This window comes from Artemia sp. Qi Xiang Cuo, chromosome 18, assembly GCF_049724085.1.
Source record: "Artemia sp. Qi Xiang Cuo chromosome 18, ASM4972408v1, whole genome shotgun sequence".
In the NCBI taxonomy this organism is placed as follows: domain Eukaryota; kingdom Metazoa; phylum Arthropoda; class Branchiopoda; order Anostraca; family Artemiidae; genus Artemia; species Artemia sp. Qi Xiang Cuo.
In genome coordinates, this window is record NC_142811.1 from 33,510,040 (window position 1) to 33,537,815 (window position 27,776).

A 27,776-nucleotide genomic window follows, 5' to 3' on the forward strand; every position below is an offset into this window, starting at 1 on the left:
GTTTTTGCTCATTGGCTTTTAATAAGTTTTAAAAGCCGTCATTTAGAAGCTTAGAATCAGTCTCTATGTTTAAATTGGCTTTAAACTGGTTTCGTAGTTTTAAGACCCATTTACAAATACGTTATAATATGAAATTTGTCAAATTGGAATGCCGAAACTTTGCAGCCAGTTGTAATTTTCTTTGAACTGACCTTTCAAGCAAACCATTTTATCTTATTAATCCTTACTCGGCTTCCAAGTTTTTAAAGCCTTTATCTTAAAATACGTTTTACTCCTCAGTTTTTTATACATTTATGGGCTAAGGCTTTTTTTAGCCTATAGAAGTTCAGTAGGTTTCAAGCTAATAGAAGCTTTTTGGCTTTTAATTTACTTCCAAGTTTTTGATAGCCAATTCAAAATCTAATCAGCTCTTCAGCTAATTAATATACATTTGCTTATTTTAGTTTGTTGGTTTCTAGGTTTATAAAATCCATCCGTTTACTATACTTTGAGTATAAAATCGCAAGTATACTCTAAGATTGACTTCGACGGATCAGCTTCTATGAGTTGGTGGCAATTTTATAGCTGATAGAGGTCTATTGGCCTTTTTTGTGTGCTACTACTAAGAGTTCGTCGTTAGATTAAATCCGCCTGAGATCAAGACAGCTGGACATGATCCTCTACCTCAGTCTGATCAAAATTCACTCTTTACTCCCTTCTACGAAGTTCCAATTTCCTTTAAATTCTTCCCTATGACCGATTCCCACCCTATTAGAGGATATCCAGCTTTTCCCTGATCGATTGCGATAAAGCACGTTTTTTAAATACAATCATCTGTATTACATGAACCAAACCTTTTCATTCTTCTTTCTATATAGCCCCAGAAAGTGATGAACTACTTTATTATTTTAAGAACTTAGAGACCAATAAACTAAATTATTATCTTTAAATTAGCTACTATGATTCTTGTCAAATGTTTTTTTATAAATTAGGAAGCCAGGTACATTTCCAGTGGTTAAAAATTTAAAGACAAAAGAATTCCATCCAACGGCGTGTAAAAACTTAATAGTCACGTATTAGCTTTTAAAAACTTAGAAACTAGTTAAAAGTCAAGAAACTTTTATAAAACTTTTTTAGTCCGTTTTAAGAACTGAGATGTGAATTATGACGAATCTTCTAAGCATCATTTTGGGCTTTGAAAAACTCAAAAGTGAAGCGCATTTTCGAATTGCTTTTAAAATTTAGAAGCCAATAAACTTCTATTGGGTTTTAAATACCTAAAATAATTTAGAAGCCAGTTTTGAAAGCTAAAGGTGGATTAAAGCTTAAAAGTATGAATTAAAAAAGTAAAATAAATTGAATATCCCGTTTTGTTATTTCCATTGGGAAAAAAATGTCCCTACCCATCAAATTATGAAAAATACAATTTGTCCCACTTCCCTAACATTTTTGTAAATCGGTGCCACTAGACCCCGAAGCCGCACCGAAATGCGGGGGCGCGCCGCCGAAAAAAAACGGCGGCACGCCGCCCAGTGTGGAGCCGCGCGCGGACGCCGCCGCGGATTCTATAGGTGGCGGCGGCACTAATACGCCGCCGTTTTTTTTTCTCTTTTTTGGTTATCAATATCGACCACTGGGCGTCAACCCTCATCCCGGCTAATCTGTTTCTTAAAAAAATAAATACTGTCATCTTGGGTTCGCCATATATATCAGTTCATAGGAAGGAGAAGAAGAAATTTTTCTTGAAACAAAAATTGGCAACACCTTTCAGATAGCACAGTCAAATCTGCAAAAGTCACTTTTCCAGTTTGAAAAATTCTCTCAACATTCAGATTTACCCATTGCACCCACCAAGTCAAAAATAATCCAATTTCGCCGGAAGCGAAACCATGTTAATGCAAAACTAACTCTAAATAAAACAACTATTCCAGAAGATAATAATATTAATTACCTAGGTCTCAGGCTTGACCAAAAACTTAATTTCCACCTCCACATTTCAAACACAATAAAAAAAAGTTATAGAAAAGCAAATATACTAAAAAGACTTCTTTCCCCACCCTGGGATTGTAAGGAGAAAACCTTACTCCAGTTTTATAAATCACATATAAGACCCCATATTGACTATGGGCTCATTGTCTATGGTGCATGTGCAAAGACCCAGATGCAAAAAATTGAAACAAAACAAAATGATATAATAAGTCTCATATTTGGTCTTAGGAAATTCACAAGCACCACTTTTCTGCTTGAGAGTGGATTAACAACAATAAGGGAGAGACGTAGCTTTCTCTTGATAAAACATCTTACAAAAATTGAATCAAATAGCTCACACACATTACATAATTGGTTAAGAAATCCAGCCATGTATAGAGGTATTGCAGATGAGTATGCCAATATTCACGAGAAGTTCCCTGTACCAGCAAAGTATATTGCACCTACTTTCCCCCAATCCCCTCCATGGAATTGGTCATTTCCCATAATAAATACTGAATTTTCAAAATGGAATAAAGATTTAACCCTAATTGCTTTTGTCCAGAAAAAATTTGCAGAACTTAATACAATTACTTATAAAAATCACTTCCAAATATTTGTTGATGGGTCAAAAATGAATGAGAAGGTTGCAAGTGGTGTTTTCCTTCCTCACCTGAAAATTGCAATGGGCGAGAGATTATTTAATAATTTATCTATAATGTCTGCTGAGTTAAATGCCATAATCATGACATTAGAACACCTTAAGCGAAACCAATCTTTGATTGAAAATTCGAATAATATTATCATCTATTCCGACTCTTTATCAAGCCTTGAGTTGCTGGCCTCAGCTCCTCAATATAAGTTGGACATCGACACTTATCATTGTCACAGTATTATTGATAATCTTGCTTCAAGTGGCATAAAAACTTTTTTTATGTACATTCCTAGCCACTCTGGCATAAGTGGTAATCGTCAGGTTGATGAAATAGTAAAAAATGCTATAAATATTGACCAGCCAAGTGGGAGACCAATCCTAATTAGAGACATTTACTGATGGAGGCTATCAGATATTAATTTTAATAAGATTAATCCTATCCTTTCCCCCTTTCCCAATAAGTATCTTTCTAAAATTTATCATAGAATTCGTTCTGGAACAAATGGACTAAATTTCCTTGCATTCTCATATAAGATTTCTAATTCAAGTGGTTCAATTCCCCTGTCCCCTCTTTGCAGGCATTGTAATATGAATAATGAAACAATTGACCATTACCTATTTGAATGTAATATGCTGACGTCTGCACAACATACCTTGCTTTCTAAACTGTTAAAATACTTTAAACACCACAAAATCCCACTATCAGCCAAGAACCTAACCAACTATACCTGCAAACAGAGCATAGAAATCGACATCTATCATCTTATATTTGAACTCCTAGAGTCGAAAGATCTGCTGAAAGATATCTGAATATATATAATAAATATGAGGCAATCAAGCCAGTAGCTCTGTAGCCCACAGAGTGAAGGAAAAGGGCTAAATAATTTTACTGAAAAGCCCGCCTGCTGTTAAATAGAAAAAGAAGAAGAGAAGATTCTACCTTCCACTTTAAAATTCTGTTCATTTTTCTTTCTGATTTTTCGGATGAAAAGAGGTAGGTAAAAGAGCATGAGGCAATTCAGGATGTTATCATAGGCAGCGCAATCGAGCTGTCTAAGTAAAAAACAATGTTGGCACAATGTTTTTTTTTTTTTTATTTGTTTTCCATACCAGGGCAATTCGTATCGAAGGAGTTGTCGTAGAAACTTCAAAAAGGGCTCATTCAATTAGAGATTGGAGTGGCTTGTGCCCTTTTTAATATTGAAAAATGATTAGAAGACAACTAACACCCCTTCCACGCCCACCATTTCCCCAAACACATACAATCAAAATTTTGAGATAGCCATTTTATTTAACGTAGTTGAAAGTTCTGGAAATTAGGTCTTAGAGGATGACAACCACCCTCACAGCCCTTAGGGTAAGGGTTGTAATTTATGCCCTGGGGGTATATACGGTGTTTATAGAAAGTGTTGTCGTAGAAACTCAAAAAGGGATCATTAGTTTGGAAATCGAAAAGCCTAGTGCCCTTTTTAATAATTGAAAGTGATTGGAAGGCTTGACATTTTTTAGCAAAAATCAATGTGTGTAAGATGTATCATTTTTTTGTTGTTGTTGTTGTTTAGACCAGGACTTTTTATATCAAAGAAGTGGTTGCAAGATTTTCAAAAAGGGTTTATTTACCTTGAAGTAGAAAGAGCTAATGCACTTTTTAATAGTCTAAATCGGTAGATGGGAAACTAATCCTCCAACCAAGGCACCCTTCCCCTTTGCCTTTATGTTTAAAAACTAAATTTTTCCTTAACATTAAATAAAAATTCACTTTGTTTATGCTAATTCCCAATAAGGCATCTCAGCAGTATCCAAAGAACGACTGAGGTTATTATGTCCAAACTTTCAGAGCTTCTTCTGCTCTTAAAATTTGACCAAATCAAAATAGCGTAAGTGTATCCAAGCTATCAAAGAAAGTAAAGAAATTTTTTTGCGTCAAGTTTTCCATTTCAGCTCAACTAGAGGAGGTATGAAACAAAATTAAACACTACTATTTGTGTCCAGATTTTTATAAGGGTCCATGCTGTTAAATTTTGCTGAAAATTGTTTTCCAACATACAAATAGCAGGCCAAACTATAAATTCTTAAAAAAACGAAAAGATTTAAAGTATGATTGTCTTTTTCCCTGAAAAGACAATGTCAATATAAAACGAACAGAAATTAATTAAAAAAACTGTTTCCAAAAAATAAGTTTTTTCAAAGAAAAGTAAAAAATTCCATTAAACCAAAAATGAGCAAAATTAAAGTCAAATAATCTACCAAGCTTGAAACTACCACAAATCAGCTTCGATAAATAAATGAAACCCAAAACGAACAGAAATTACAATAAATAACCGATTTAAACTCAAAACCAGCAAAAATTGCCATGAGTTGGGCTCAAAACCACTATACCTTCCCAAGGCCAGTACATAATTTGTACTTTACTGACAAAAATACAAATGAATATGCATTGTCAGTTTAATATACATATACTGATATTTAGTAATCAAAATGTTAATATTTGATTTATTAAAGTTATAAAAATAAAAACATTTATATTTTTTCAGTAAAGTTAAAATTATGTTCTGGCCTTGGGAAGGCATAGGGGTTTTGAGCCCAGCTTATGTTAATTTCTGCTCGTTTTGAGTTTGACTCAGTTATTTATTGTTATTTTTGTTCGTTTTGGGTTTCATTTATTTATCGATGCTGATTTGCGGTAGTTTCTCGCTTGGTAGATTATCTAGAGCTAGAATAGAAATATATCTGTAGAAATGAATTATATTTTTTTGCACAGTCAGCAGAGCACACTGAAGTTGAAGGCGCCCTAAACTTTGACTTAAAACGTCATATATCGACCACTTCTTTCAGAATAGAATTTCGGAGGTTCATTCCGTGTTGATAAGAAAAGAGGGTAAAGGTGCAGTTTGGTTCCTCCTGTAGTGTACTGCGCAGGAGCCCTATGGTGAAGGTGGAGGTTTGTTCTCCCTTATAAAACAACTTATTTCAGCAGATACAAAGAAGAAGCCCATTTGCGGCATTCTGTGGGACCCCAAGGTCCTGTACTAGTATCAGATCCCGCGAGTGGCAGTTTACGCTCGTCAAGTTCTGGCTGTACCGGTCACATGTGCCCCAGCTAAAGGCTTTTTAGCACGACAGGACTGATAGTGAGTGCAAAAATATCAATGGCTCCAGGCAGAGTGAACAAACTGACTTTTGTTACTTCAGTTGTAACTGAAGTGATTTAACCACTGATTTATAATTGTTGGTGCTTTTAAGCCATGGTTTCGGACTTGTATACCGTGTTTTTTCGATTTTGTTATTTGTTTTTTTTTCACTTCTTTTTCGTATGCATTTGATGAACAGGGGAAGTTTGAACTTCAAACTATGAAAGTTATACACACATTAGCCCAAATCATTAACAAGAAGGAAATGACTAAACACGGGATTTTATAGGAACAATGCGATGTGAAACATAAACACAACATAGGTTTCCCTGGGTCTAGTGGCTAAAAATGAGAATGCTACTTGGTCTGATGGACGGTGAACATAAGCACTTTCCGCACGGCCCAAAAAATTCCTGTTTTGTCATATTGTTCTTGTATGTTTTTAGCCAACCATTTAAAAATCCTTACTAAAATCGAGGTTGAACGTGCTTGGTGAAGTGGAATTTTTATTATTATTTTTAATTAGAAAAATCGGCACGCCGGGGCGCCCCACCGGTCGAATATCGGGGGCGCATCGCCCACAAAATTGCGGCGCGCATAGGGGCACGCCGCCGCCGATACTGAATCACACATTCGCCGCCGTCATTTCGGCGTGGCGCGGCTTCGGGGACTAGGTGCCACCTAACAAACTAGCGTCCTGGGAAAACTGCGCAAGTTCTGCCGAATACAAGTACAATTGGGTAAGCAAAGCAAGTAGGCTAATAATTAAGTGGTTGCCATAGAAGAAAAGGATGAAAAATGCTCTTTTTAAAAAACATCTCAGGCTTGGAAATTTCCTCAAGACGATCAATTTTTGGATGGTTGAATGTTGTATTTAACAAGTAACATAATGCTAGTTTAATTGAAAAATAATGTAGCACCTAGGCCTAGACTGCTTTGGGTAAGTTCATTGTTTTTTTTTTATATTAATTTGCAAGATGAAAGATAAACATGCCAATTGATGTGCCTGCCTATGGTAGTTCAACTTCAAAATATGGGTATAAGCCTAGGGTTTCAGCAGTACATAAGGAAACAAGTATAGAAAACAATTTGGTAAATATCTACCAAATCATATCAGCCTATTGAGTTAGGACTAAAGTGAATACAGCATTTGATGCCTTTTTTTTATGCTGATTGCAAATATAATAAGCATTTCTATTGGAAATGAATTTCAGCCCCCCTATATATGCCAATTCAGGGTTAGGTTAGGTATATATAGGGGGGGGGGGCTGAAATTCATTTCCCATAGAAATGCTTATTGTATTCATAATCAGCATAAAAAAAGGCATTGAATGGAGTATTCACTTTATTCCTAACTCAATAATATAATTTGTTAGATATTTACCAAAGAAAGAAGTGAAGATAGAGGTTCACTCCCTGTAAAAATATGTTAACAAGGATTATTCTGCATATTACAAAGTAAGAATTGTTGGTAAATATCTACTAAATTATATAATTGGCTTACCCGTAAAGTTAATATACCACTTGATGCCTTTTTTTTGCTGTTTACAAATATAATAATAATTTCTATCGGAAATTATTTTCAGCCCCCCCCCCCCCTATATATGCCAATTCAGGGTATATATTTCTAGACTGGGGGGGCAAATTTTATTTCTGATGTAAATTGGAGGTCAGTTTAAACTTTACCCCCCCCCCCCCCCCTAATGTAGAAATATATACCCTGAATTGGCATATATAAGGGGGGGGGCTGAAATTCATTTCCAATAGAAATGCTTATTGTATTCGTAATCAGCATAAAAAAAGGCCATTTTGTAGATGGCACCACATCTAGTCCATTTAGCCAATTTTTCAAAATTGATCAAACATTATTGGGAAAATTATGAGTTTCTTAGAAAAACAAGGAAAGAAGTGAAGATAAAGGTTCTTCCCCTGCAAAATATGTTAACTAGGATCATTCTGCATATTATGAAGTGAGAATTGAATCCTTAACATGTTTTTTTATGTACTGCTGGAACCCTAGGCTTAGACCAAAATATGATATCAGTGTGCAGTTAGAGCTGTTGAGATGGAAACACTACAAGACTAGAAGTTTCCTGAGAAGGAAACATAAGACACATCTTAGTATAGAGTAAAGGCACTGATGCTTTGACAGTGCAATTTTGGAACCACTGTCAAAATTGTCCTTGAAAACAGGATAACTCTGCTTAGTTGTGACTTGGAACACCATCTCTTGAAGCCATCATTATATTTTGGCATTGCAAAACATGGACACTATATCCAACACACTGAGATAAGAAAAGAATATTCAATTCAATCAGTTTCCTGTTTTCAACACAAAATGAGCTCCCAGAAATTTTTTAACTATTTAATGTTCAAACTGTCATTACTTGGTTATTTTTTTAGCAAAAAAGCTTGGATCAGCACCAATGCATCAAGATACATCTGATCTTCTCTAAAATGTAGCCAGCTTGGCTTTTTCTTGATTAATTAAAAAACTTTCTACAAAATAAGTTTTTAAAACAAAAGTAAAGAACTCCATTAAACCAAAAATAAACAAAAATAGAGTCAAACAATCTACCAAGCATACGACTACCACAAATCAGTATCAATAAATAAATGAAACCCAAAATAAACAGAAATTAAAATACATAACAGAGTCAAACTTAAAACGAGCAGAAATTAATGTGAGTAGGGTTGTAAATTCCATGCTTTCTAAAAGCCAGAATATAATTTGTGCTTTACTGAAAAAATTCAAATGAAATTACGGAAAAAAATGTGCATCATCAGTTTAATATACAGATGATGACTTATTAAAAGAACTATCTCTAGCTGGCATCCTAAAGTATTTATGAAGCTCTACAAGGCACTGGTTCATCCACGCCTTGAGATTGGAATGTCCCTGGCATCCCCCTATTTTAAGAAGGACAGGGAAATACTAGAAAAAGTACAGAGAAGAGCAACTAAGATGGATGATGGCCTCAAACAAGTGCCATACAAAGAGTGTTTGCATCATCTGAAGCTCCCTACTCTCACATACTGGAGGAAGCAAGGCAACATGATTCTAGCCCACAAAGTCATTTCAAAAAAATACTCTTCCTGGTCTCCTTGCTCCCCCAGAACGCCTTGTGACAAGAGGACATTCAATGAAAATTTTCAAGAAGCACTCTTCTATCCAAGAGAGAAGCCATTTCTTCAGCCAACAAATAACCAACTTGTGGAATCAGCTCTCTGAAGATACAGTGTCTGCAGACTCAACAATTGCCTTCAAGCGAAGACTTGATAAAGATTGGCAACAACAGGAGTTCCTCTACAACTGGGAAGCTGCTGAGTCTGCAACCCAAATGTAGCAAGCGAATCATGACAAACAAAAAAAAACATTAGATGTCATCACAGAGCATTACAAGGATGGAAAATCCTTAAATTTGCTCCAAGCTGTGATTTAAGGTAATTTAAGGTAATGATGATATTTATTCCTTAAAATCTTAATTAATTTTTGATTTCTCAAAATTATAAAAGTTAAAACATTTAAAAGAATTTTTTCAGTAAAGTAAAAATTATATTCTGGCTTTTAGACAGCATAAGACTTACAAGCCTTGTTCTGAGGGCTATGGGGGGAGGGTTGTCATCCTCAAAGACATAATTTCTAGATCTTTCAACTATGTTGAACAAAAAGGCCATATCAAAATGTTGATTGGAAATGTTTGGGGAAATTATGGGCATGGGGGGGCCTTTTCCTCTGATTACTTTTGACTATTAAAAAGGGCAATAGCCTTCTCAATTCCCAATTGAATGAGCCCTTTTTGAAGTTTTTACAACAATGGTTTCTATAAAAACTTTATATGCCCCCAGGGCATAACACAACCTTAGACCTGAGGAGTCTGGGGGGGGGGGTGTTGTTGTCATACTCAAAGACATAATTTTGAGGCCCTTCAACTACATTCAACAAAATGACTATATCAAAATGTTGATTGGAAGTGTTTGGGGAAATAATGGGCATGGGGGTGGGGGGGATTTGCCCTCCAATCTCAAAATTTGATTGTATGTGTTTGGGAAAATGGGGGGGGGGGGGTGAGAGGGTGTTTAGTTGCCCTCCAATCACTTTTGACTATTAAAAAGGGCAATAGCCCTTTCAATTTCCAATTGAATGAGCCCTTTTTGAAGTTTCTACAACAAATCATTCTATAGAAACCTTATATGCCCCCAGGGCATGGCTTACAACCCTTGCCCTGAGGGTTGTAAGGGGTTGTCATCCTCAAAGACCTAATTTCCAGAACTTTAAACTATATTGAACAAAATGGATATCTCAAAATTTTGATTGGATGTGTTTGGGGAAATGGTAGGCATGCAAGGGGGGATAGTTGCTCTTCAATCACTTTCAACTATTAAAAAGGGTACTAGTCCTTTCAATTTCCAATAGAATGAGCCCTTTTTGAAGATTCTACAACAATGCTTTCTATAAAAACATTATGTGCCCCCAGGGCATAACTTACAACCCTTACCCTGGGGGCTGTGGGGGGATGTCATACTCAAAGACCTAATTTCCAGAACTTTTAACTACATTGAAAAAAATGGCTATCTCAAGATTTTGATTGGATGTGTTTGGGTAAATGGTGGGCATAAGAGGGGTTTTCCAATCACTTTCTACTTTTACTTTCAACTATTAAAAAGGGCACTAGGACTTTCAATTTCCAATGGTAGGAGCCCTTTTTGAAATTTCTACAACAACACATTCTATAGAAACCTTATATGCCCCCAGGGCATGGCTTACAACTCTTGCCTTGAGGGCTGTGGGGGGGGGTTGTCATTCCCAAAGACCTAATTTCGAGATTTTTCAACTACATTGAACAAAACGGCTATCTAAAAATTTTGATTGGATGTGTTTGGGGAAATGGTGGGTGTAAGAGGGGGGTTAGTTCCCCTCCAATTACTTTGGACTATTAAAAAGGGCATTAGCTCTTTCAATTTCCATTTGAATGAGCCCTTTTTGAAGTTTCTACAACAATACTATATATAAAAACCTTATATGCCCTGAGGGCATAACTTACAGCCATTGCCCTGAGGGGTGTGGGGGGTTTGTCATCCTCAAAGCCATAATTCCTAGAGCCATTTTGTTCAACTATGTTGAACAAAATGGCTATCTCAAAATTGTGACTGGATGTGTTTTGGGAAATGGTAGGTGTGAGAAGGGGGTTAGTTGCTCTCCAATTGCTGTGGACTATTAAAAAGGGTGCTAACCTTTCAATTTCCAATCAAATGAGCTCTTTTTGAAGTTTCTACTACAAAACTTTCTGTAAAAACCTTATATGTCCCAAGGGCATAACTTACAACCTTTGGCCTTAGGGCTCTGAGGGGGTTATCATCATCAAAGAACTAATTTCCAGGGGTTTCAATTATGTTGAACAAAATGGATATCTCAAAATTTTGATTGTGTGTGTTTGAGGAAATGGTGGGCATGAGAGGGGGGTTAGTTGCTCTCCAATCACTTTTGACTATTAAAAAGGGTGCTAGCCCTTTCAATTTCCAATCAAATGAGCCCTTTTTGAAGTTTCTACTATAAAAATTTCTATACAAACCTTATATACCCCCAGGGCATAACTTACAACCCTTGCCCTTAGGGCTCTGATCATCATCAAAGACCTAATTTCCAGAGCTTTCAATTACATTGAACAAAATGGATATCTCAAAATTTTGATTGCATGTGTTTGGGGAAATGGTGGGCATGTTTACAAAAACTTAAGCAAGAAAAACGGGTTTTAATTTTTATAAAGCAGTGAATACAATAAAATAAACACTTAATTAAACAAAAATACTCTGAATATTTCGGCCCCATGTCCAGGGGCCTTTCTCAACAGAAAAAAAAGAAAAGAAAAAAATGAAACAAAAAATATTCTTTTTAAAAACCTTAACTTGTATCAAAATAAAAACATACTAAACACATAAAGAGAAAAAAAAAGCAAAAAAAATATATATATAAATAAATAAGAAACAAAATACTGTGAGGAGGAGTTGTTTGAATCAATATAGACATTCGATTTTGTTTATATGCCAGTGAATGGAAGTGTTTATTTAGTATGTGTTTATTTAATTTTGTTTCCTATTTATTTATATTTTTTCTTTTGTTGCTTTTTTTCTCTTTATGTGTTTAGTATGTTTTTATTTTGATGTAAGTTAAGGTTTTTAAAAAGAACATTTTTTGTTTCATTTTTTTTTCTTTTTTTCTGTCAAGAAAGGCTCCCGGACGTGGCGCCGAAATATTCAGAGTATTTCTGTTTAATTAAGTGTTTATTTTCTTGTATTCACTGCTTTATCAAAATTAAAACCCGTTTTTCTTGCTTAATTTTTCGTAAATGGAAAAGCAGTGTGGTCTAAGAAATTATTTGAGAGAGGGGTTAGTTGCCTTCCAATCACTCAACTATTAAAAAGGACACTAACCCTTTCAATTCCCAATCAAATGAGCTCTTCTTGAAGTTTCTACTGCAAAACTTTCTGTAAAAACCTTATATGTCCCCAGGGCATAACTTACAACCCTTGCCCTTAGGGCTCTGAGAGGGTTGTCATCATCAAAGACCTAATTTCCAGGGCTTTCAATTACATTGAACAAAATGGATATCTCAAAATTTTGATTGCATGTGTTTAGGGAAATGGCGGGCATGAGAGGGGGGTTAGTTGCTTTCCAATCACTTTTGACTATCAAAAAGGGTGCTAGCCGTTTCAATTTCCAATCGAACGAGTCCTTTTTGAAGTTTCCACTACAAAATTTTCTGTAAAAACCTTCTATACCCCCAGGGCATAACTTACAACCCTTGCCCTTATTGCTCTGAGGGGGTTATCATCATCAAAGACCTAATTTCCAGAGCTTTTAATTACATTGAACAAAATGGACATCTCAAAATTTTGATTACATGTGTTTGGGGAAATGGTGGGTGTGAGAGGGGGGTTAGTTGCCTTCCAATCACGCAACTATTAAAAAGGACACTAGCCCTTTCAATTCCCAATCAAATGAGCCCTTTTTGAAGTTTTTACGACAATGCTTTCTATAAAAACCTTATATGCCCCTTAGGCATAACTTTCAACCCTTGCCCTGAGGGCTGTTGGGGGTTGCCATCCTCAAAGACCTAATTTCCAGAAATTTCAGCTATGTTGAACAAAATTTTGATGGGATGTGTTTTGGGAGTGATGGGCCTGAGAGGGGGGTTAGTTGCCCTCCAATCATTTTTGACTATTAAAAAGGGCCCTAGCCCTTTGAATTTCGAATTAAATGGGTCCTTTTTGAAGTTTCTACAACAATGCTTTTCATAAAAACCTTATATGTCCCCAGGGTATAAATTACAACCCTTGCCCTGAGGGCTGTGAGGGGAGTGTCCTCCTAAAAATATAATTTCCAGATCTTTCAACTATGTTGAACAAAATGGCTATATCAAAATTTGGATTTGATGTGTTTGTGGAAATGGTTGGCATGGAAGGGGTGTTAGTTGCCTTTCAATCACCTTCGACTGTTAAAGGGCACAAGCTCTTCCAATTTCCAATTGAATAAGCCCTTTTCAAAGTTTCTACAGCCACTCCTTTGATACAAAGTGCCCTGGTCTAAAACAAACCAAGAAAACAAAAAAAAAAAAAAATACATTGTACCAACATCGTTTTTTTACGTAGGCAGCATTATTGTGCTGCCTATGATAAAATCAAATTAAAATGGCAGCTAATATTATATTGACAAAACTGTTCCAAGTGTTGAAAATCTTTGTCTGATGTAATGGAATACAAGGCTGACTTAAAATTTTTCTTTAGCCAAATACAAATGTAGATATTGGCTTCTATCATGAGATTCATTTCTTTTGAGAATGTCTTATAGTAACCTTGTCAAAATTTTCGACAGACAGCAACAGGCCCTGTCAAATTATAGGTGACTTTGTCAAAACTTCACTGAACCGGGAGAACAGATAAGAAACAACTGGTGTCGAAATCCAAGGGTCCTCTGACAAAAACAGTTGTCAAATTTACAGGTACTTTCTCAACAACAAGAGATTTTGATGATTATTATTTCTAATAATATTCACATGAAAATAAACGTAAAAAAGGTTTTTATTAAATCATAGTTTTACTGATTTGACGCTAGATGCTAGATATTTCCATCATCTGAAGAAGTACCACTTGAGCCCATACCATGTTCATATTCTTAAACATTTGAGTTGGTCTATCGCAGCATCTTAATTCATTTATCACTGAATAACTTAAAAGTAGACCCTCTGTTAGTAAATTTTTATATGTTTTCTTTCAAATAGATCCCAGGTTGTAAAATAATACAAAAATTTTCTCTCTGATGCCCTCCCCACTTAGCGTAGAATTTCTTAAGAAAACTTATTAGGACCCCTCTTATATCTAGTGTTGATCAATAAAATTAGTGATAGATTCCCTCAAAGATATTAGAAAGATTTTTAGATTGATTACCTGCTTATTCTTCAAGAATCTCCCAGCAATATCAAAAGTGGCCCTAACAAAATTCTACTCATGTTTAGGACGAGGCTAAGAATTTACATACTAACATAAATTCCACTAAGTCAATTATAATAACAATTAACTTCTTGAAATTCTTGAAATCCACTCCCATTTTTTTTAGCCTATCCCACCTAAAATGCTAGTGAAACATGTTAAACTACTCAGTGTCACAAATTCCTAATGATCTTAAGTTGGACATGCATATTTCAAGGATTCTGGACTTCGAAACAAAGGACAGTCAAAACTAAAAATTTTAAGGTGGATTAAAATGGCAGACTAACTTTGAAATGGCCATATGCTGACAACATTTTCACTGTGAACAACAAGGAAATCTTTGGTGGACCATTAAAGCTGAGAGGAGCTGGGCCATTCCAGATATTGTTTGGAGATACTGTTCTTGTGGTATGTATCCGAAAAAGTTAAAAAAAAGGCATATGACCTAGGTCACAAGATTACATTCCATATGATTATCCAATTTCGTTCCTATACCTGAGACAATTTTTTCAGTTTTTTTGCTTCCACTATCTGAATTTTGTTCTATATGTTAACATATTAAACAAAGTTGAAGAGAAACAAAGAAATAAAGTAAAAATAATAGGCATGTCAAATGCACAAGTATCTACCCACAAGCATTCCCCAAGTATTTTGACATGTTTCAAATTGGGTTCTAACTAAAGTTGAAAACAGGTAACTTTTTTGTTCTGTTGAATTTGTAGGTGAAAACAGTCCAATGTCAGAAAATCGGAGCTTGGTATCCTTTTCTGATAAAACTTCAAACTTCTAATCAAACAGTAAGATTCCTAGATGTTTTTCTTTGATACTGAAACCCTTTTCAAACCAAAAGTCTTTAAGCTAGGCCTTCCAGAGTAGAAAAAGTGTTTTTTTTACAAAAATTGTCAAATCATTGTGCCTTTTCTCTATTTACTTTATGCATAATTATTGCATTCTAAAACACCAAAACAAGATTTTTCGAAGACTTGTCTTTGCTGATATTCTGCCCAAAACTGTTGGTTCCCGAAAACTGACTTTTAGCTAGATTTTCAGAAAATCCTGAAAACACCTGATTCCAATTCAAGTCAAAACAAATTTGAGAAACTTGCTTAGATTTTTATGGTGAACTTAAAACTTGCCCAAACTGCTACATTGTATGCAAGTATAAAATAAAATGACGTGCTCCCAAATAAAAATGTTGAGAGTTAATGGATTAAGAATTAAAATGCGGAATTTAAATTTTAATTTTAGACAAATTTTCAGTACTGAGTCAAAATTTTTGAATTATAGTAGTTTTGATGTAGTTATCTGTATCCCCATCTTGTAGGTATTCCTAAATATATATGTAACTTAATCCACCAATTTGTTAAAGAAATCTTTTATATTATATTTTCTTGTAACTGTTTGTAGTTTATCATTTATTGAAACTTCAGTGTGAATGAATTCAAAAGTTTTACTGTGGCTAATTGTGCAAAAACCTTTGGATGAATTAAAAATGCACACCTTCTGCAACTGTTCTCCTCCCTGCAAAGACAAAGTAAGTTCCCTTGCCTCCCTCCTACTCTCAGATCAATTCCCACTTTTTGTTCTTGAGATGTCGCAGATATGCTATTTTGTTAACATGGATGTATAGTTTCTTTCAATTTACCTCTACCCCTCATCCCAAGTAAAAAATTTCAGATCTACTTGGCCCCCAAACACCCACTGTAAATTTCACCTTGGTCTCACAGGCTGTTCCTGAGATAATGCAGATACAGTATTTTGACAATCTTGGTACATATGCTTTCTTTGAGTCTACATCATTATCTACCCAGGAAAATTTTAGTCCAACAGATGCTTCTAATGTAAAAATTTAAAACAGATTGAAGACCAAACCTTTTGACCATTTCCGTCCACCTTCTACCCCGTTTTAGAATTTGAGGTCAACTTGTCATCCTCCTCCCTCCAAAAAACAAACACTCTGAGAGTTTATAATGTGATCCCTAAAGCTGTTCCCTGAAAATTGCAGATACACTTTCCTGATCACCTGAAAATGCATGGTGTCTTTTGATTTACCTTGCTGCTTAAATATGAATTAAAAATGCTGCTTAAATATAGATCATAGGTCCCATTGATGCTTATAGTGCAATAATGTTTAGGTGGATTTGAGAACCTGCTTACTCCCCAATCAAAACAAACTTGAGGACCACTTGCCCCCCCCAGGACAGAATTTGAAGTCCCCCTGTCCCTAACTCTTTCTTCTGTTATCCTTCTTGAATGTCTCAATTCCATTTCCCAAGTTGTTTCTGAGATATTCTAGACATGCTTTATGATACACTGGAGAGGGACATCAATTGACAGAGTGGGGCAATTAACTCCCAGATTTTTTTGCCTTCCTCTCCCTAGATTTTGGAACACACTTTTTGGCATTTTGTTGAAAAAAATGAAAAAATCAACCCCATAAATCAATCTCCCATCCCACCTAGATCTTGAAACTAAATTTGTTGCATCTTCATTAAAAAATGAACAAAAACCCTTGTCCATCCCCCCCCCCCATATGTTTTTTTAATTGGCATTCCTGAGCCTGGGTGCATATAGCATATGCATTGATTTAATTAGGTACCTTTGTTGTTTCCACAGTAGGCCTATACCCTGTGAATTTCAGCCTAGCAAAAAATGTTGAACAAGTTTTAGCTGATTGGACAACCATGAGCCAATATTGATTCCTTTTCTACCAAAACCTATCTATGAACATTGGATGATTTAAATAGTGTATGACTTTTACCCTGGGGCTTTGGAGGTGATATATCCTAGAGAGATGCTTTTCAGACCTTTCACTATAAAAAATAAAATCGCGAAGAAAGGAAGAAAACAAGGACAATTAACAACCAGTGAAAAAATTAAAAAATTATGCAAATATTTCGGTCAAGACCTCTGCTTGACCGTCCTCAGTGCAGAATAAAACTGATAAAAATATATAAAAAAAACAAACCTTGAAATAAAAACACAAAACTAAAATTGGACGACCATTTGTCAGTAATGGTGAAAGGGTAACCTTTCACCGTTACTGAGAAACGGTGAGTTACCCTTTCACCGTTACTGAGAAAGGGTAGTTTTAGTTGTGTGTTTTTATTTAAGGGTTGGTTTTTTATATTTTTATCAGTTTTATTCTGCACTGAGGACAGTCAAGCAGACGTCTTGACCGAAATATATGCATAATTTTTCAGTTTTTTCACTGGCTGTTAATTGTCATCGTTTTCCTTCTTTCTTCGCGATTTTATGTTTTATCATGATTAGCCAGTGTGATATCAGAAATTATTTACGACCTTTCACTGTTTCTGAAAAAAAAATATGTCAAAATGTTGGACCAATATCATTGGGGTTAGATGGGTAGGATGAGTGTTAACAGATAAGAGCAGCAGAAGGAGGCTGGTTGCCTTTAAAAGACTGTTGGCAGTTAAAAATGGTGCTATAACTTTTCAATTGAACAAGCCTCCTCTTAAACTTCAAAGACCATTTCCTCCATACAAAGTGGAAAGAAAAAAGATTTGGCACTGTGTGCAAGGGGGGGGGGGGTATTTGCGCTAACTAGAAAAAAACTAATTTTTTTAAGGAACAGGAGGGGGACCATGGCCGAGGACATTTTTTGTGCTTTAGGTCCCTTTTGGCCCAAGAACTTGTGGCTCTTAGTTTTAAATTGATCAGAGACACAAAGGTCTTTTACCCATTTCTTGGCCCCCTACCCCCCCCCTCCCACAACAAAATGTTTTATTCTTTTAACCTAGAGAATAATTCCAGAAAGTTTTGGACCATTTATATACACAACATCCTAAAAAAAATATTTTTTCACCTGTGTGTTAACAATAGATTTGTATCCTTTTCAGCCCTAGCTCTATGTGCTGTCAGGGTCATGGCATCTACAGAAGCATGTTTATTGATTCTTTAAACTATTTTGAATAAATTGTTATCTCAAAATTTTGGTTTTAAGTCTTGGGAGGTGACATAGGGCCAGGAAGCCAAAAAGGGACAGAAGGGAGCTGGTTGCCCTTGAGTCAATTTTGATTCTTATACAGGGCATTAAAAATTTCAATGTTCAATCAAATGAGTGCCCTCCATAGTGTGTACAGCCATCCCTTCCATAAAAAGTAGTTGGGTGGAAAAAAATATATGGAAGGATATATGTGGATATATGGAACCATGCTAGAGTGTTGCCTCTGATTTTGACTAAAGTTTATGTACCCTGGGAAACGCGCGATTTTGCATCTAGTCTGCAGCCATCAATTGCACCAAAAGGTCCAGATACCAAGCCAGGAGTGTGATATTAAATATTTTTTTTCTTTGATAATTAGCTAAATTTTAGTAAAAAATAGGGGGAAAAGTTTCCTTTTTTAAAGGATTTATTAACATATTTTTTAGTCTATAAGAAAACTAAAGGCAAGTTTCAAAAAAGTAATTTGACAAATAGATAAAGCTGAATTTCAGCCATAAAATTATAGCAATATTTTCATTTTAAGCTGACACATCAAAACTGTAGGATTGGAGGAAAATAACATACTAAAACTCGTATAGGGAACATTAACCTTAAACATAAAAAACAAGCTTTTTCAGATAAAATAAAGAGCAACATTAAAAATTGAAGCAAATAGAAGCTATTGTGTGTATGAAAGGGCTCTTTCAGAGTCCTTCTAAGGCTCCTTGCAAGAAGCTTGGGGTAATGGGTATATAGTCCTGAAGCAGTACAGTGCTAGTTTCTGCTTCCCTGAAAGCTTCCAGCCAAAAGAGCTCCTTCATCATTTTATTAATCCAGTTTAAAGATTTCTACCCTCTTGGATCAGAGCCTTCACTTTCCAAAATCATGGAGGTTAGAGCTGTCTAAGGTAGGCTTCTAAGAAGATTCAGATGAGAAGAATGTCTGAATGGTTTAAATATCACTTAAAAGGTTCAAAATATAATTTGCAGTAGCAGCAATTACATTGTTTGGGATGAGCATTTAATGGTATCTTTGTCTTTGATCTAGCAAGTTAATCAAATAACCAACAAAGTTGTCTCATTTTAATATACCTGGCAAAACAGGCTTGCCTTTCCATCTGATATTGGCAACTAGTGGGTATCTGGTGACTGATATTTGTAAAGAGAACAAAGGGCTATGTCCAAAAGATACTGTAAGCAAAAATTCAATGAAAATCAAACAAGATATCCAACGTTGTTGGCCAAAAGCTATTTTGCAGAATATTCTGCTTATTCTGCAACAAATTGCAAACATATCGATTTGAATATTTCGAATCAGCGTTAAAATGTATTTTAAGGGGTGTGTTCAAGTTTAGCCAAGCGAAATAATAAATAAATTGTAAATTGACCTACTTGGCTGTGTTCCAGTTCTCCCTTAAAGCTAATTTTGGTATTATTTGGCCTTCTGTGCCAACTATTATTGAGAAAGAGTCACAAAATTCCTGAAACCATCAAAATTACTGAACTTTTGTCTATATACTAGGGCTATATAGCCTAGAGACTTATGAGGGGGGGGGGGGGAGAGGGTCTGGATAATAGATAGACTGTAAGCTACTCTGATATTAAAATGAACGCAACTTTTCTGAATTTCATGAAGTAAAATCTTTGTTTTTAAGCGTTTTTTTAGAAGAGAATATTAAGAAGACTGTGAATGAGTGATGAATACAAAACTGTTATTTCATATACCAAATTGTTGTATTTTATTTTACTTGTATTTGATTATTTCGTTCAAAAATTCTTTCCTTTTTAAATCTTTAGAATTTTCTATTAAAAGTGTCAATTACAATTTGGGGAACGTTGCGATTGAGAATTTTCAAATACTTTCCTGTAATATTTTAGCAGAAAAATAAATGATAAGTCACAAATTTAATACATAATTTCTTTTCTTCAAAAAATCCAGCACAAAATCCTACAGTTTCAGTGGATTTTTGGTTAGCTGAATTCGTCAGATTATCCAACCAATTCCTAGTCCGAATGAAAAATCCAGCAACTTATTCAGGATAAAACAAGAACTAGGAGCTTTTGGACATGGTCAAACTTGAAAAAGCAAATCAAGGCCGTGAATCACTTTATAGCATAAAATTTGAACTAACACACTCATAGCTTTAAGAAAATCCATAAATTTTGCTTTTTTATTTTGCAAATAAATAATTTATGAAATGAACAGTATTTTTGAAAACCTTGCATATTTGTAATTGGAACCCAATTGCTAATGACTTTTTATTTTGATGATTTGGTCTGGAGGCACCAGTCTAGTTTATCCCCAGTTCTTATCTAAACTGTACAACAAGATAATTCTGCTCCATTACATTCATAAAGATTATCTGTATGAGTTTTCATAATTGCTTCTAGCAATGTAACCCCCCCCCCCATTTTTTAGATAAAAGCCCTGGGTTACATATGTTTTTTTTTGGTTTGCATTATTTGTTATACTTATTTCTCATCAACAGTTTGTTTCTAATGCCGAGTTGAAAAAATGGTAGACGTTTGTATGTGAATTAGGGCTATATTTAGGGATTGGGGAAGGTTAGAATGTAGGTAAACTACAAGTGATTAAAAATTTCTATAAATATAAATTTTCTGAATATAATGGAAGCAGGAACTTGTTATTATGGTATTTAGTTGAGAGGGGATAAACTAGACTCTTATCAAATCAAACAATAGAAATGCAGTCAATTTTCAAATAACTTGCTTTTTGGGTTGATATTTGCAATAGTCAGTAGTCAGTCTTAGTACTCAATTCTTAGTAATCAGTCGTACTTAGATCACTTAGTAATCTTAGAACGATTACTTAGTAATTGTTCCTTTGGATTGTAATAACTTGCACTTTTATGCCATTAAGATATGACTTCCTACAAATATCCTTTTTCAGTTTGCACTTGGTCCTAGTACCAAATTAACAATGAAACACTAATATTTTCTCTGATGCTCTGAATAATTTTTTTTACCATCATTCAAAATCTTCTTTTCGATTTTTCCTAATTCTCATCCAGTTTGTGACATTTGATGAGAAGACTATTCTTTGCATGAAACCTGTTTATATCGTTGACTGAAGCAAAGAGTATAGGTAACTCATAAGATTTTAAACTGGTGCTAGTGTTAAAAAAAACAATTACATCAGTGCCATCTAGGTTTGGCAACACTTGGCATTTTTTTCTAGCTTTGTAAGCGTTTTTCTGTCAGGAATGGAGACCAGACGCTTATTAATAAGCTAATTTTACTAACTATACAAATTAAATTGATTATTCTTATTGTTGCACATAAAAAAGCTAATTGTCACCAAACGCTAGATAGCATTGAGTTTTTTAGTTAACAGCAGCACCTGTTCGCACTCCTGTAAGTTACCCACACTCTTTAGGCTGAAGTGCTATTGCACCATATTACTAATGCTATTTTAAAAATTCGCTTTAGTAGCAGTTCAAGCCATTGCATTTGTGGCTGCAATAAAGCTGTGGACAAAAATCAAAGACCAATTGTGTTTTCAAAGGGGTAATGGAATCTTTGTATAGTGAAATAACCTGCATTAAGCCTACACAAAGAAGTGTCAAGCAATTGATCAATATCATGTTGCTAGTTTACAGTATTATAGACTTCCAAATTCTAAAAAGACACCATGCATATTCAGAGAAAAGTGTTTTAATTTAGTTTTTTTTATATAAAAAAATTAATAGGTTGATTGTCTCAAATCATTGAGTTTATGGCTACTACACATTTGACTTTGCATAATCCATTTTGAAGGTGATATTCTTTTAGTTGTAGCTGGGTCGCCAATTTTTTTTTTTTTTTTTTTTTTTTTTTTTTTTTTTTTTTTTAATGAGAAAGGCATGGTGTTTTTTTAGAATTTGGAAGTCTATAATACTGTAAACAAGCAACATGATATTGAGCAATTGCTTGACACTTCTTTGTGTAGGCTTAATGCAGGTTATTTCACTATACAAAGATTCCATTACCCCTATGAAAACACAATATTTTCTTTTTGCTAGTTCAACATCCCCCACAACAAGCCCTGTTAGTTCCAGCTTCACACACTAAACTGTTCCTAAGATATGACAATTAAGTCCTTTTAACAACCTGGATACAACCGGTGTGTTGTGATTGAGTTCACCCCCCCCCTCCTCAAACGGTATGTTGTGATTAAGTTCACCCCCCACCCCCCTCCCGAATAAAATCCTTGAAAATTGCACCTTCATACCCTTAGGCATAGTTGTAAATAGTCATAGTAGTTGTCTTTGTAGTAGAAGTATTAATAGTAATAGTGGTAGAACTAGCAGCAGCAGTATTAACGTATTGCTATTACAAATAGTTGCAGTAGAAGTAGTAGTGGGCAATGATATATCAGCAATAATTCGCCTAGAACCGTAAAATTAGTGCGTTAATAAGTATCTGATCTCGGTTCCTGACAGAAGAACAATTATTGTAAATAATCATAAAAAGAAAATGCCAAATTTCCCAAAAACTAGATGGCATTGATTTTATTTGTTGACACTAACGCCAGTTTCCACGCTTATAAGCTACCCATACTCTTTGGGCTGAGTCTATAAGAAAATATATAAAAAATTGAGTGCCTTGTATTTAGTTTTTGTAAGTTGTTGGGCTTATTGAATGAATAGACATATCTTTTGACAATACATTATACTAAAGCTAATTAGGTTTATTTTCTTGGACATCTAGTATTGAAACTAATGTAACTTGTAGCAAATGAAAGTCAAATAAAAAAAAAGTAAGGGTACTGTTTATGTAGGTTTTATGAGTAATGAGCCTTTAAACAGCTAGATGTTTCAGTGCCCTGTTGGCAGTGGAGAAAAAAAAGCACATCATTGCTGATAAACACATTATTGAAAATACCCATGCAGAAAAATATTTCCCTTGTTGTTCAAGCTGGGGGACTGTACATCTCCTCAATAGAGTTTTCGGCCACGATGATTCCAATGGTGTACTTTTTGTTTAGATCCAGTGTCATAGAAAGACAAATTTTGCTCACTTGCCCGTTTTTTTAACACGTTTTTAGTTTTTGGTTACTATGGGCTGTGGTTTGTTCCAAAAACACGGTCAAATATTATAACTTCAAAATTTTCGAGATGTCTGCGATTGCTTTGTTGAATTAAAAAAACTTATCTCGTAGAAAATTCTCTGTTTGCTTTATTTTGCAAATTGCAACCCATACATTGCCTATGCTTCCTCTATAAGGACAAGTAATTTTGTGTCAGGCTATGCAAAAAATCCAAAATAAAGCTGTTCAACTTTGTCACCTAAAACTTTGATTACTCATATATTAATGAACTTTACATTAAGAACCAATTTCTTGATATTTCGAAAACTAGTGACTATCCAATAGTATTTTCACATATAAGTGTCTTGATTATCTACTTCCCTCTTCTTAAATTTTTTTGTATTAATAATGATCTTCGTTGTCATGATATACAAGGAGCATCAAATCTGCTACATCCATTTACAAATATAACTAGAGCTTCGTTTGTAATTAGAAATCTTGACCCCTGTGTATGGTATATACACAAACCAAAACCCAAAAAATTGAATGAGCCCTTTTTAAAGTTTCTACAACAGACCTTTCTATAAAAACCTTATATGCCCACAGGGCATAACTTACAACCCTTACCCTGAGGGCTGTGTGTGTGTGTGGGGGGGGGGGGTTGTCATCCACAAAGACCAAATTTCCATAACTTTCAACTACGTTGAAAAAAATGGCTATCTCAAAATTCTGGTTAGATGTGTTTGGGGAAATGGTGGGCATAAGAGGGGGATAGAATCCAGCATCAAATACTTATGGAGGTGTCAGCAGAAGAGGTGAAAGAAATACATCCACTAGGTCAATCGTATGTTATTTTTAATTAGAAGAAGAATACCAATTCTCCTGGGATCTTTCAAACCTTAAAATTAGGGAAGAAAGTGGAGGCATAAGGTTATCTAATTTTTTTCTAAAGCTGTAAAAAGGGTTTTTAATTTTTTTTTATTGTTTTTTATTTATTGAATATAAAAAACAGTATTTTTAAGAGCAGGTGTTTTCTCTATAAGTACTATAGATCTTATTCAAGAATGAGCAATTATGCTGATTTTGACTGAAACTTTTAGATATGACCCAGATAGAGTAAAAGCTGTTGGACCTGATAGAGCTTGTTCTGAATGGCTCCTTCGTTGTGGGGCTGCAGTCAGATGGACCAATCAAACTGCATATTTACATGATTACAATCATTTACCAGCTGAAGGCACTAAGAATTATATTGAAGAGATTGATGCAACGAATTCATGTATAATGCACAGAGGTTTCCCACACTTAAGTAGGTTGTATTTTCATTTTTAAATAAACTAGCTTGTTGGCTAGCCAATTCTTCTCTGAAATATTCAATGAAGTCTTTCTGCTAAGTTGATACATAAATGGTTTTAATATAATATTTGCTCACAAATCCTTGAGTGAAAAAAGCTGAAAAGTGGTAGCTCTTTGTATATTTGGGAGTTTCTCAATCGGGCTTTTAAAAGAACTATTAAAAAGCAAGTGGTCAAAGTTTTTTTTTCTATTCCTAGGCTATCAATTAACATCTTTCAAGTACCAAGGACATCAATTGAAAAATTATCTGCTCCCCCCCCCCCTGGCTCCATTTTAGGTCTATTTATACTTAAAAACCAGGATTCTCTTGGATTTTTTCTTTGGTTGTTATAAAATTATAAAGATTACAAGCCTTGTGCTAAGTTTCACCATGGGTTGACATACTGAACCATGAAAATAAATAAACGCACTTAAATAAAAGAAATGAAAAGAAATAACTAATTTGGTAAATTTGACAATATAAATTTTCCATAACAAAAATTAAGTTATAAAACTGATATTTTCGGTATAAGAAGAAAATAAGGATTTTATGAATTTGTGAATAAAGTTGAAACGCTAAAGCGATAAATATAGCAGAATAAGACAATTGATCTTTCTAAAAAATGTTCTTGTAGGTAAGTCAATTAACTAAATAGTTTGAAGTGTTTAACCTTGATTTAATAACATCCATAATAATGCGTATCTTAGATTTTTAGCTATTCAATGATATATACATTCTTTTCAATTCCTATTTGGTAACAAGACGGTAGGGTTATATTTTTAAATTATTTTACTCAGTCAATTACTTCTTTTTTTTAACCCAGTTTATTACATATTAATGGCTGTGTTTGTCTTTTGCTACAGCAATCAGGAAGGTTACACTTTCTAGAGTTCCATGATTATATATATATATATATATATTTTTTTTGCTCATTTTATGCTGATTTTTCACACACGTTCCTTACTTCGCGCTCCTGGGTTTTTCTAAAGAATCAGATTACACTTTTACTGTTTTTAGTACTTGAAGGAATTTTCGTCAAAAAGATCAAGCCAAAAAAAGTGTATTGATGCTGTAATTTCAAATTAAAAAAAAAAAAAAAATTAATTGGAGTTAAATAGCTTCGGTTTGTGTAATGACCCTGACTCATTTTTCTTACCACAGGGTGCTGTACAAATTTTCAACAGTTATCCCTTTTTTTAAATTCCTTAGTTTGATAAACTCATTTGAAGAGCTCTAGTATTACTAAAATATATATTTTTTGTATTATTTTCCTTCCTCTACTCTGTCACTGTTACTTTCAATTTAACTTGCCATTGTTTGTTAACTAATTAGCTGCATTTGGTGCTCCAGGCTCAGGACCTGCCATACAAATTTAGCTGGAAAGACTCAACCCCCCTTAAATTGATCTAAAGGGCCTCTTGCTGCATGAATTGTTTGAAAATACTCGGATTTATATAAAAACTTTTTGGTGTTTTACCTAACACTCCATTGGTCGAAAAATATCCCTTTCCCCTTTTGATATTTTGGCAGTATGCCCTTATGACTGCTGTGATATCTATTTTATTTCTCCTCATTTCCCTTTTTGTTTTTGAAACTTCTTTAGTCTAAGAGAAGGTGACGTTATTCCCATCTTCAATATATTCATAAATAATCATACTAAATACTAAATAATATATATACAAATTGTATATATAAATATATATGCAAAACATACTAAATAACAGTGAAAAGAATTATTAGAGTCTTAATTACATGCAGCCAAATTGGTTTTAATGTTTTTTTCTTTTTATTCAGTTTTCTTTTTATTTAGTTTTTCCTTTTTATTTACTTTTTCGTCTTTTTCCAAGATAGCTATTCAATATGCTTTATACTGGCCAATAAAATGGCTGCCAGTTTTACTTTTTATCGTCAAATAAAGTTTTATGCAGCCAATCTTTGCTCATTGTATACTTAATATTTTTCAAAAACTCATGACACTTCCAAATGTGCCTTTTATTGTTTGATTGGTACATTTTATTGTGAATATTTCTTCCAGAAGGTTTAAAGCATCTGAAGAAGATTGTCCTCAATAAAGCATCCTATGTTGACGACGCATGTTTATACCAGCTGAAGTGCGTGAAAGACACTCTGGAAGTACTGCAGGTGTCAGAAAATGGTAGGGTGAATCAGGGAAAGTCCGACAGTGGGGTAAGTCCGATAACGACCTTCAATTTGTCTATGGTCCATTGTATCTGTGGGAGGCTTTCATATTTTCTTCCATATTAGTAGCAGTAGGCAACAGTGCCATCAACTTCTGGTAGAGGTAGCACGCCTTCTGTTCAGAGGGTTTTGAAGTTTTTTGGACGGCGTTTTTTTAAGAACACAGGTAACTGACTTTAACTTAAATTATTCAGATTATAAAGTAAGAGAGATATAGAATTTTTTTCATTTCTTAGAAACTAGAAGACCAAGCGCATCTTCTTGATTTTTTAAAACAATCTAATGTTATTAGTTGAACAGATAAGAGGGGTGTCGGTCTTACCCCAGAAAAAGCCCATCTGGGGAAAGTCCGACATGTCAGTCTTGCCCCCTACGGGGGAAGTTTGGCTGGGGTGTCGGACTTACCCCATGTTACCAAAGATGGATATTTTAAATGGTAGAACAGATTCTAAGCTTTAAATAATAAAGGTTGAAGCCAGTAACCATCCTTAGATGGCTCTACTAACTTAGTGGAATGTAGTGTTGTGTTGATCATTCATGTTTTGCAGTTCTGTGCCTGCTTTTGTTTATCTTTCTCCTTTGTAATTTTTTTTTCGTCTTAACCTTTACTTGTGACCTGCCGTGCAAAACGTGTAGCAAAGTAGAAATGCTACTTGGCATGTATCAAATTTGTTGGCAGATTTTGTCTGAAAATACCCTTTTTATATATAAAATAATTTTTGCTCTAAGAAAAGGTGTCAAAACACAAGTCGTGCTCCGCCGTGCAAAAAGTGGGATAGCATATTAGCAATGCTACTGGACAGTTTTTATGGCCTAGTAAAATTTGTTGGCATTTTTTTTTCAAAAATACCAGTCTTCCACTATCCCCAAATTTTTGGGCATTTCCCCCAAAATCTGTCTTCTCATAAACATTCTCAAAATCGGTTCCCCAAAAATCCCCTTTCTTTCAGGGTTGCCACCCCTAGTGATTTAAAACTGACGACAATCCACCCCTAGTAACTATTACTTTCACTTGAGTTGAAATAATTTTTTCACTATTTTCAAAAGTTT

General features: G+C 34.6%; 1 protein-coding gene across 1 annotated transcript in view; it reads left to right on the plus strand.

Moving 5' to 3' along the window:
* Window positions 1-6,524: 6,524 nt before the first annotated feature.
* LOC148941424 (ATP synthase subunit s, mitochondrial) overlaps window positions 6,525-27,776 on the plus strand; it is a 28,773-nt gene continuing 7,521 nt past the window's right edge. Inside the window, exons 1-3 of the mRNA XM_089104088.1 lie at window positions 6,525-6,614; window positions 24,295-24,500; window positions 26,563-26,683. Of these exons, the coding sequence (XP_088960214.1) occupies window positions 6,532-6,614; window positions 24,295-24,500; window positions 26,563-26,683 (410 nt within the window). The 5' untranslated portion in view covers window positions 6,525-6,531. The remainder of the gene's footprint in view (window positions 6,615-24,294; window positions 24,501-26,562; window positions 26,684-27,776) is intronic.